Source organism: Elephantulus edwardii, unplaced genomic scaffold (genome assembly GCF_000299155.1).
Source record: "Elephantulus edwardii isolate Elephantulus edwardi_28Jun2011 unplaced genomic scaffold, EleEdw1.0 scaffold00031, whole genome shotgun sequence".
Taxonomy (NCBI): Eukaryota; Metazoa; Chordata; class Mammalia; order Macroscelidea; family Macroscelididae; genus Elephantulus; species Elephantulus edwardii.
In genome coordinates, this window is record NW_006399781.1 from 21,041,870 (window position 1) to 21,052,905 (window position 11,036).

Below are 11,036 nucleotides of genomic sequence, written 5' to 3' on the forward strand. Positions count from 1 at the left end.
AAACAGACATTCAGATGGCGGGGAAGAAGAACAAACTGGGGAGGAGGGTAGAGAGAATGGTGCAGCAATGAAGGAATGAAAACCCAAAATCCCTGTAAATGTTCATTCAAACTAATAAAATTTAATAAAAAAAAAATTCAAAAGGACTGTGATATGCTTAAAAGCCATGGGCTAGATAAGGCTTGCCTTCAAATCTTTCCTGCATTTTAAAATGATTGGTCTAATGATATTAATGTAGAAATGCTTTATGTTTTAACATTAATAAGATGATACAATTAAGAGGGATCCCAATAAAACTATCATTTTAAAACCAAAAGGAATAAATTTTGGACACCTTAAATTATAAAATTCAGTTCTAAGCAGGAACTGTTACTGTGTAACAAATACTGCTCATCATATCAAAAGTGCTGGTGACAATACACCCTACCTACAAAATCTGTTCAAAGACATAGATATATATAACTAGTTGTATCCTTAACTGTGATAGGATTTTAAATGTTTAAGGTGCTTGAATTTTACACTGTAGGACTTCATTTTGCCACCTCTTTGCAGCAAATCCTGTTAGAATAAATGATTTAAGAAAAACACCACTAATGCTATTTTCTAAAATGTGGCATTTGTGGAGCTGGAGTGCCCTCTATTGGTAAGGAGGAGGACACACTCATTAATTGTCCCGCATGCATTTTTTCATTGACTCTGAGTTCACAGCCATCCTGAAGCATTCGAACTGCAATTCGAGCAATGTTCTTAGAATCGTCAAGTCCACTGTGAGGCCGTCCATCATAATTCATTCCTAGTTTTTCAAGCATTATTGTCAGCTTGGTCTGGCTTCTAGGAACCTGAAAAATACATAAATACAATTTAGTTATTAATCTTTTTTTTCTTCCCCCATTAAAAATTATTGGGTTTTTGTGAGTTTATTTTATACTAGTTTACATACAGAAACTACTGCATAAGCCACAAGTAGAAGGAAAAACAAGAAAATTAAAATTTACAGTCACAGCTAGCTGAAGTTTAGCAGTTAAGCAGGGGTGCAGAATCCACTTTTCTAAGTGAAGCAAAACGAGAACTCAAAGTTTCAGTTTTAAAGAAATCTTATCATTTTAGTTGAAAATACAAACAGATGGAAATCTCATCTAAAATTGTAACTCAGCTCTGTAATATAGCAAATGATTAATTAAAGGGGTCAGGACATAACAAATGAATATTTACTAATTCTCTTGCACAACCCTCCTGTAACAAATTACTGACTCTTTAGACAGGAGGTGACTTAGTGGTAAGCAGTTGCACTAGTTGGTTCAGATCTACCAGCTACTCCACAGGGAGAATAAATGGGCAATCTCCTTCTGTGTGATTAAATGCCTCTGTAAAAATCACTGGAGTGGCAGTTATGAGTTTACTGCACAGTACAGAACAGTAACAGACACACTGAAAAACAGTATAGAAAAATCACCTTTTTAATGACTAATGACAATGAAGAGAGAGAGTTCTGGTGGCTTTAGTGTTAAGAACTGTGCTTATAATCTGAAAGAACAGATGGAAAATCCACTGGAGGGTAAGAATGAGTAAGTTCTGACTCCACAGTATACAATGGTAACAAAGATAATGACACTTTCAGGGTGGCTGTGAACTCTGAAAGAATTAACCACAGAAAGGCTAGTATAAATGTGGTGTGGTCTTCATGGACCATTGAGTTAACTACAACTCATTCAATCCTGGAACAATGGCTCTGAGCATTGCCTTATCCTGTGCAAATCTAACCAATTCCCGAAACAGTCAACTATTTCACCTCACTTGGATGTACAATCAACAACTTTCCTATCAGCAGTAAAGAACCAAAAGACAAACTGCATTGGGAAAATCTGCTGTCAGGGACCTCTCCAGAATAGCACAGCATCTTTCAACTTCTTACATGCTCTATTCTGTTAAGTAAAAAAATCTCACATATTCCTCAATATCCAAAATTATTCCCACGTTACTCTGGAATTCTGAGAATCACTGTTCTATTTCTGCATATTGCAACGAGGAAATACAAGTTAAGTGTTACATTTTTATCTATCACTTACACATCTTTAAGACTAAGCTTATTCCTCTGTAAAATGGGAATAATAACTGCACTATTTACTCACAGGGTTACTAGTAGAATTATAAAGCAAGTGATATAATTATGATGAAATCAGTAATTGTCTTAAGCATAATACTGAAATGTGCTTTCAGAGATTCACCAAACATCACCCAGAAAATGTACTTTAAAACTTTTTATTATCCTTAAAATATTATCTTCCTCTCAAAGTTCTGATACACTACTTCCAACTACTCTATAAACAGGCAAGTATGTAATTAGATTTATTCAAAACAGATGTAATTAAGAAGGAAGGTCTAAAAAGACTTTTTCTGGATAAAATAATATATATGTTGTTGTTGTTGTTATATGCCGTCGAGTTGCTTGCGACTCATAGTGACCCTATGTACAACAGCGCTAAACCCTGCTCTGTCTTGTGCCAATCTCACTGTCTCTGACACATCCACTCCAGTTACCCCAGGCACTGAATCAATCCACCTCCTAGAGGGTCTTTCTCTCCTGCACTGTCTTTCCACCCTCCCAAGCATGATGTCCCTCTCCAAGGACCTGTGCCTCCTTACAACATGTCCAAAGTATGTCAGACAAAGCTTCAGAATCCTTGCCTCCAAAGAGCAGTTTGGTTTAACCCTCTCTAGGATGAATCTGTTTGTTTTCTTAGCAGTCCATGGTATGTACAATACTCTTCTCCAGCACCATACACAAATATATTACAGTTGTGCAGTTCTCTTGTTTAGGATACGGGTAGGACAACAGAAGTTATTACACTTTGCACTGTATCACTTTTGCTTTGTATGAAAATATGAAATGATGCAGAAGATCAAGGACTTCAGACTTCATTATGGATTGCATCTTAACATCAAGAAAACAAAGGTCCTCACTAAAGGACCAAGAGTCAACATGATAATGGAGAATGGATTGAAGCTGTCAATGATTTCATCTTGCTTGGATCAACAATCAACACCCTTCACACCAGCAGTCAAGAAATCAGGAGCTGTACTGCACTGGGCAAATCCATGGTCAGGGATCCTCTCCAGAATTCTAAGTGCAATGAGCCAAGTTTGAAGATCAAGGTGTTCCTGATTCAGGCCACGGTCTTCTCAATAACCTGCTCTGTATCAGAAAGCTGGACAAAGAATAACAGAAGAATTATTGATGTCTTTGAGTTGTGGCACTGAAAAAGGGTGCTGACTATCTCAAGGACTGCTAACAGAACAAACAGCTATGCCTTAGAAACAGGGCAGCCAGACTGCTCCTTGGAAGCAAAGATGTCAACACTTCATCCATCTTATTTTGGACATGTAGGGAGGATAGGAGAATTGATGCCTTTAAGCTGTGGTCCTGGAGAAGAGTATTGAATGTTCCACGGACTACCAAGACAACAAACAGATCCATCCTGGAGAGGGTTAAACCAGGCTACTCCTTGGAGGCAAGGATTCTGGGGCTTTGTCTGACATACTTTGGACATGTTGTAAGGAGAGACAGGTCCTTGGAGAGGGACATCATGCTTGGTAGGGTAGAGAGACAGCGCAGGAGGGGAAGACCCTCTATGAGGTGGATTGATTCAGTGACTGGGGTAATCAGGATGGGTGTGTCAGAGGCAGTGCGATTGGCACAGGATAGAGCAGGGTTTAGGGCTGTTGTACATAGGGTCGCTATGAGTCGCAAATGACTCGGCGGCACATAACAACAACAGCTAGGGAAGGCTATTTTTGGAAAGGGACATTACACTTGGAAACATGGAGGATCAGTGAAGGCCAGAAAGACTCCCCAATTATATGAATTGACACGATGACTTCAGCAATGGGTCTTAGTGTGTCAGAGATGATGAGGATGGCACAGGATTGGACAAGATTTAGGTCGGATGTTAATATAATCATTATCAGTCATATTCAACTCAACAGCACCTAAAAACAACTACAGAAAGTGTAACAACTAATAACTATTACCAAAACAAAAACCTGTCATTTTTATATGCTGTTGTTAAGTGCCATCGAGTTGTAAGCGAACAGAGAGTGATCAGTTAGCCTAGTGGACAGAAAGTGATGCTACCAAGCCAAAGGTGGGTGACTTTTAATCTGCAGCCCTCAGGCTTGTTTTTCATTGTTTTTGTTCAATCATTCTTCTAGGTTGTATAGTCCTGGTCTGTCCAGTTGCTGTACAGAAGAAACTTGTGGTTGTTGTAAAGCTGGACACTGTGACACTGATGTGTCAAATGCATTAATGGTTACCCATGGTGGACAGGGTTTGGTGGAGCTCCCCAATTAAAATAAGCTTGGAAGCAGGAGTGGCATCCACTTCCACAACAGCTAGCCTCCGGAAACCCTATGAACCTGGAGAAAGGATGAAAGTCACACAAGTTTGAGGTCTTTCATTCAAGCACACCTGGATTTAACTACTGCTGTTATTGTTGTTGTGTCATCAAGTTAGAACTCATACCTGACCTTCCAGTGGGTTTTCAAAGGCAGTTAATCATCCTGGAGGAGAATTCCCATTCATTTCCCGTGAAGCAGATGGTGGACTTGAACTATGTGCCTTTGAGATTATGGTCCAGCTTCTTGCCACTAGCTTTACCAGAGCTTCCTATTTAACTACTGTTGTTTAGTGCCGTCAAGTCTAGTTAACTCACAGTGATCCTGAGAACAGATCTGAACCCTGTCCTATCCTGTGACATCCTCACAATTTCTGACACACTCAAGCCACTGTTACAGTCACTGTCAATCCACCTGGCTGAGGGTCTTCTTTTACTTATCTTCTACCTTCCCAAGCACTATGTCCCTTAACAAGGAATATTCTCTCTTAACAACATGTCCAAAGAATGTGAGATGAAGCTTCATCATCTTTGCCTCCATGTCTGTTCTTTTGGCCTACTATGGAAGCTTTAGCACTCTTCCCCAACACCACAGTTCAAGGGCATCAATTCTTCTTCTGTCACTTTTAGTCACTGTCCAGCTCTCAGAGGCACAGCAAATAACTGATATGACTATACCTGAATCAGAAACACCTCAGTTCTCAAATTGATATTGTTGTTCTATGTGCCGTGGAATCACAGTAGACTCATAGCGACTCTATGTACAACAGCCCTAAATCCTGTTCTATCCTATGTCAGTCTTATTGTCTGTCACTTACCCTCATTATACCAGTCATTGAATCAATCCATCTCATCAAGGGTCTTTCTCTCTTGTGCTGTCCCTCTACTCTCCCAAGCATGATGTTCCTCTCCAGGGATTGGTCCCTCCTTGCAACATGTCCAAAGTGTGTCAGACAAGACTTCACAATCTTTGCCTCCAAGGAGCAGCCTGGTCTCATCCTCTCTAGAACAAACCTGTTTTTTCTCCTAGTAGTCCATAGTATATTCAATACTCTTCTTCAGCACCACAGCTCAAAGGCATCAATTCTCCTTCCAGCATCTCTAGTCATTGTCCAGCTTTCTGATGCATAGCAAGTGACATAACTGCTCATTAATAATTTGGAGAGGTCTCTGACTACAGATTTTCCCAGAACATTATGTTCCCTGATCTTCTGACTGCTGGTTCCAAGTGTATGTTGACAGTCTCAATCTTTTCTCCATCTACTTTGATGCTGTCTATTGGTCCAGTGGTTAGACTTTTTTGTTTTCTTGATGTTCAGATACAACCCACACTGACCAGCAGGTCTGATATTATGCAGCAAGCTCTTCAAGTACTCATTTTGAGAAAGCAAGGGTTACTATAGACTACTCTACTCAAAGTTATTGATCACTGTTCCTCCAATCCTGATGCCACATTCTTCTTCACAGTCCAGCTTTTCAAATAATCTTCTCAGAATACAGATTAAATAGGTATGGAGAGAAGAGGATACAACCTTGACACACACCTTTTTTCATTTTAAACCAAGTAATTTAACTACAATAAACCAAAACTATAATTTAATTAAATATCTTAATATTTAACTACTAGAAACCAAAAATATTAAATATGCTGTTGTTGAGATAATTTCAACTCCAGTGGCCTATAGGACAAAGAACCGCCCATAGTGTTTCTAAGGTTTTGTAATGCAATCTTTAGAGTAGACTGCCACATCTTTCTCCTGAGCAACACCTGGTGGATGTGAACCATTGGCTAAACAGATAAGTACTTAAAAACTGTGCCCCCAGAGCTCCTGATACAACTATTCTCTAAAGATCATTTCCATCAGGTCATAACTGACTTATGGCTGATACTGTTACTGAGTCTAAATTACACAGGCAGAGATTGCTCATCTTTCTTCCACAAATATGTTGGTGGACTGGAACTGCCAGAGGTGTGGTCTTTGGTTCAGCAGTGCAACTCCCTAAGGACTATGCCACCAGAGTCCCTTAGATTTAACAATTAGACACTATTCTTTTTCTCTCTCCGAACTAGGAAGACTAACAGATACTACTGCCCAAGCTGAATCAGTTCCTTTCCATTTCTATTTGCTGGTAAATTTCATCATGAATAGGGGATGGATTTTGTTATATGGTTCCATCAGTAAAACTGGAAGAAAACATATAACAAAATCCAATTGTATTGGTAGAATCATGTTCTATCTTCTTTAATTTATTGGTAAGATGAATTACATAAACTTATTTGCAAATGCTGAACTTGCCTTGCATACCTAGGATAAATACCCTTTGGACATGATGTGTCTATTCATACTTTGCTGGATTTCACTGAACAATATTTTGTTGAGAATTTCTGTATTTATATTCTTAAAGAGATAATGGTTTACAGTTTTCCTTCCTAATAATATCTCTGCTTGGTTCTGGTGTAAAGGTAATAATGGCCTCATAAAATGAGTGAGAAAGTTCCCTCCTCTTCTACTAAAGTAGGAAGTTAAGTATTGGCCTGTTAAATGAAAGAATGACAGTTCAAATCAACCAGATAACCCTTCGAAAAAAGATGAAGCAGTCTCCTCCCAGATAAGATAATGATTTTTAATTTACAGAAAATAAAGGCACATATCAAATTCATCATAAGACACAACAACCAAAATCTAGGCTATGGAAAATGTGCAGGACAAAGATGGCCTACTTCTTTAAAAAGTAATGAAAAAAATACTAATAAATTTAAGAGGCAAATTAATCAATAACAAATAGACAAAGAGTATTATAAAATATTTAGGTTTATGACTATTTTGGTGATCTATTGTCAATGTTCATTTCTAAGTTGATATATAGTTATTTTTATAAAAAAAGAATCTTTTGGAGACATATAACAAATTATTTATAAATAAGATAATCTCTCTGATCTGCTTCAAATAATAAGAAAATGGAAAAGTAGATAAGATTAAGTTAACACAAAGCTGACTATAGTTTGAGTAAACTGTTCAAATTGGGTTTTTAGAGTTTATTATTCAACTTTCTCATGTGGAGTTAATATATCATTATGGAGGTAATATCCCATTAAGAAAGTTTTCAAAAGACTTAACAAAATGAGTTAGAAGACAAATTTCTAGGACATGGAAAAATATTTATTCAATATAATAAAAGGGCTATTACCCAAAATCAAGGATGCTTTGGGCAGAATATTAAATGATCCAGGAAGTATTAAAAGAAGATGGAAAGAATATACTGAGTCATTATATAGAAAGGAATTGGCAGATACAAAGGAATTTAAAGAAATAACATATGAGCAAGAGCCTATGGTGATGAAGGAAGAAGTTCAAGCTGCTTTGAAGGAAACAGCAAAAAATAAAGCCCCAGGAATAGATGGTATACCAATTGAAGTATTTCAGATAACAGATGTTGCCCTGGATGTGCTCACCAAGTTGTGCCAAGAAATCTGGAGAACAACCACTTGGCCAACTGACTGGAAGAGATCTATATTTGTTCCCATTCCAAAGAAAGGTGACCCAACTGAGTGTGGAAACTACAGAACAGTGTCATTGATTTCACTTATTTACAGAAATAAGTTTTGTATGTATAGACTTAATCCCTAATATGATAAGTCACTTGAGGGATGATATTGATGTAGAATGTCATTATCAAATAAAGATTTACCTTCACCACTGCTCATTTATTTTGCTCTGCTGAGAAAAATGTTGGGGAGCTCACACCACCTCTCTGGAAACTAAGGTGCGCCTGATACAGGCCATGGTATTTGCAATCGCTTGTTATGCATCAGAGAGTTGGACAATGACTAGGGAGGACAGAAGGAGAGTGGATGCTTTTGAGCTGTGGTGCTGGAGAAGGGTACTGAATGTACCCTGGACTGCCAGGAAAACAAACGGATTTGTCTTGGAGAGGATTAAACCAAGCTACTCCTTGGAGGCAAGGATTCTGGGGCTTCATCTGACATACTCTGGACATGTTGCCAGGAGGGACGGGTCCTTGGAGAGGGACATCATGCTTGGGAGGGTTGAGGGACAACGCAGGAGGGGAAGACCCTCTATGAGATGGATTGATTCAGTGACTGGGGTAATAGGGATGTGTGTGTCAGAGGCGGTGCAGTTGGCGCAGGATAGAGCAGGGTTTAGGGCTGTTGTGCACAGGGTCGCTATGAGTCAGAAACGACTCGACGGCACATAACAACAACAACAACATTACTCAAAATAAAGTTTTTAAATCAGTAACAAAAAACCAGACTTTTCAATTTTGAAAAAAATGGGTCAAAGATTTAAACAGGGACTTTAATTAAAGACAAAATTCAAATGGCCAATAAACATACAAAAAAAGAACTTAACCTCATGGATAATCAGACAAATGTAGTAAAACTAGTTTTGTTACCAAACAAATGAAATACAAACATGTAATTAACAATAATAAAAATAAGAGAAGGGGGGATGGTATAACATAGATTTAGAATTTCTTACAGGTTTGGGAAGATGGTATCAATTTACTCTAGCTGTTATACAACTAAGACCTTAAATGTAATATTCAGAGTAACTATTAATACATTAAAAACATCCACAAAGGGAAAGCAGAAAACAAAAAAATTACTACAATGAACCAATTAAACTTGCTTTTTGATAAAGCAAGCTGTAGCAAGCAGCAAAAACAAATAATGTTACGACAGACAACACACGACACCAATGTCAAATGGGCCTTGTCGATCTGTGTTTCACTGAGTAGGCAAAGGCATTTGACTGTGGATCACAACAAATTATGGCTAATCTTGAGAAAAACTACTGTTGTTGTTGTTGTTAAGTGCTGTCAAGTCGTAAGTGACCCTATGAACAAAGTCCTCAACACTTGTGTGACTTTCATCCTTTCTCCAGGTTCACAGGGTTTCCGGAGGCAAGCTATTGTGGAAGTGGATGCCACTCCTGCTTCCAAGCTTATTTTAATCAGGGAGCTCCACCAAACACTGTCCATACATCACTGTCAGTGTTCAGCTTCACAGCAACCACGAGTTACCTCTGTATGGCTATAGAACCTAGAAGAATGTTTGAACAAAAACAATGAAAAACAGGTCTGAGGGCCGCAGATTTAGATCTAAGAGAGAAAAATATCAGACTTCCTAGATAAAAACATCACACCACAGTATTTTAATACTTTAAGAAGTGAACAAAGTTTTAATCTACTCAAGAGTTATACAACATTTATGATGACCATGTTCTGAATTTTTCTAACTTCTAGTATCTCAGAAGCTTTACGTCATGAGGGCCTGAGCTACAAGTGCTTCCATACTGGGTCCCAATTACACTTAGAAAAAAAGCAATTTGTACAGGTAGAGGAAAAGAAGAAAACAAACAAAAATCCAGTGAATGCTTGCTTTTCCTTCTTGAACCTAATGGATTTAGGAAGAATCTAACAGTCATAAGAATGAATAGATCTGGCAGTCATGTGTCAAACACCATGAAAGGCCCTCAAGAAGGTGGTGTGAGCTCCCCAACATTTTTCTCAGCAGAGCTAAATAAATGAGCAGTGGTGAAGGTAAATCTTTATTTGATAATGACATTCTACATCAATATCATCCCTCAAGTGACTTATCATATTAGGGATTAAGTCTATACATACAAAACTTATTTCTGTAAATTTAATACACAGAAACAGAGACATAAATAAATCTTATACTCTTCTGTGACCAAGGATAAAGCAGATCTCTAATCTAGGTATCGTCCAAAATAATTTCCATCTACTACACCCACATTTTTGTGTTTTGTACATATCAATTTTCCTTGAAAACAAAAGGCCTCTTTCCTGCCTCTGAGGCAGCAATCAGAAGTGTTGTGGCTGGAGGGTGGACCACTGGTCAAAGACATCCACAGCTATCTCAAAAAAACTTACGCTCCGAGCCAGCAGCAGTGGCTGGTAACCACAAGTGCATCAGAGTGGAGCTCTGCTCCACCAAATCTGCAATGACTGATTTTAGGAATACATATCACCAGACCGTCCTTCCACGTACTACATCTGGGTATACTCAAACCATCAAGCCTTTGATTAGCAACCAAATGTCTTAACCTTTTGTACAATCCAGGGACTCAAAGCCAGCAGAGTGGCAGCAAGGAAAAGCCATCATCTGAATAATCTCAGATTGTTGTTTTGTATTGTAAAGTCAGAACAGACTCATCACTGACCATCCTTCTCTAGTCCTTGTCCCTCAGAGCAGCTGGTGGCCTCAAACTGTGTGCATATGTCACCAGAGCTCCAATCTCAGATTATAGACCAAGAAAACTCAGTCTATACAAAACTGCACAGTGTTGCCAAAACTCACAGTGAAAAGCATGACACAACACACTATGTAATCTGTTCCATATTCTGAGGGTATCCTGAAATAGCAGTAAGATCAGGCTTCACACTACCAGCAGTATTCTACTCATGGGTGGAATATTACCCAATTATTTTTTTCACCAACCCCGTGAAAAGCTCTATGTCAAAAAAATGCTTTCTCTTTTTTTAGATCTGTATGCAAAGGTATACAGAGTAAAGTAAAGGAGTTGGAGTCAGAAAATCAAAAGGGTCGAACTCACTCAGCATATGTTAAGCTCAAGGAACTGAAGAACAAATTCAAAC

The 11,036-nt window shown here is 38.3% G+C and overlaps 1 protein-coding gene across 1 annotated transcript in view; it reads right to left on the bottom strand.

The window, feature by feature from the left end:
* Positions 1-596: 596 nt before the first annotated feature.
* Positions 597-11,036, bottom strand: part of ERI1 (exoribonuclease 1) — a 47,434-nt gene continuing 36,994 nt past the window's right edge. The window contains exon 7 of the mRNA XM_006884141.1: positions 597-839. Coding sequence (XP_006884203.1) covers positions 597-839 — 243 coding nt within the window. The remainder of the gene's footprint in view (positions 840-11,036) is intronic.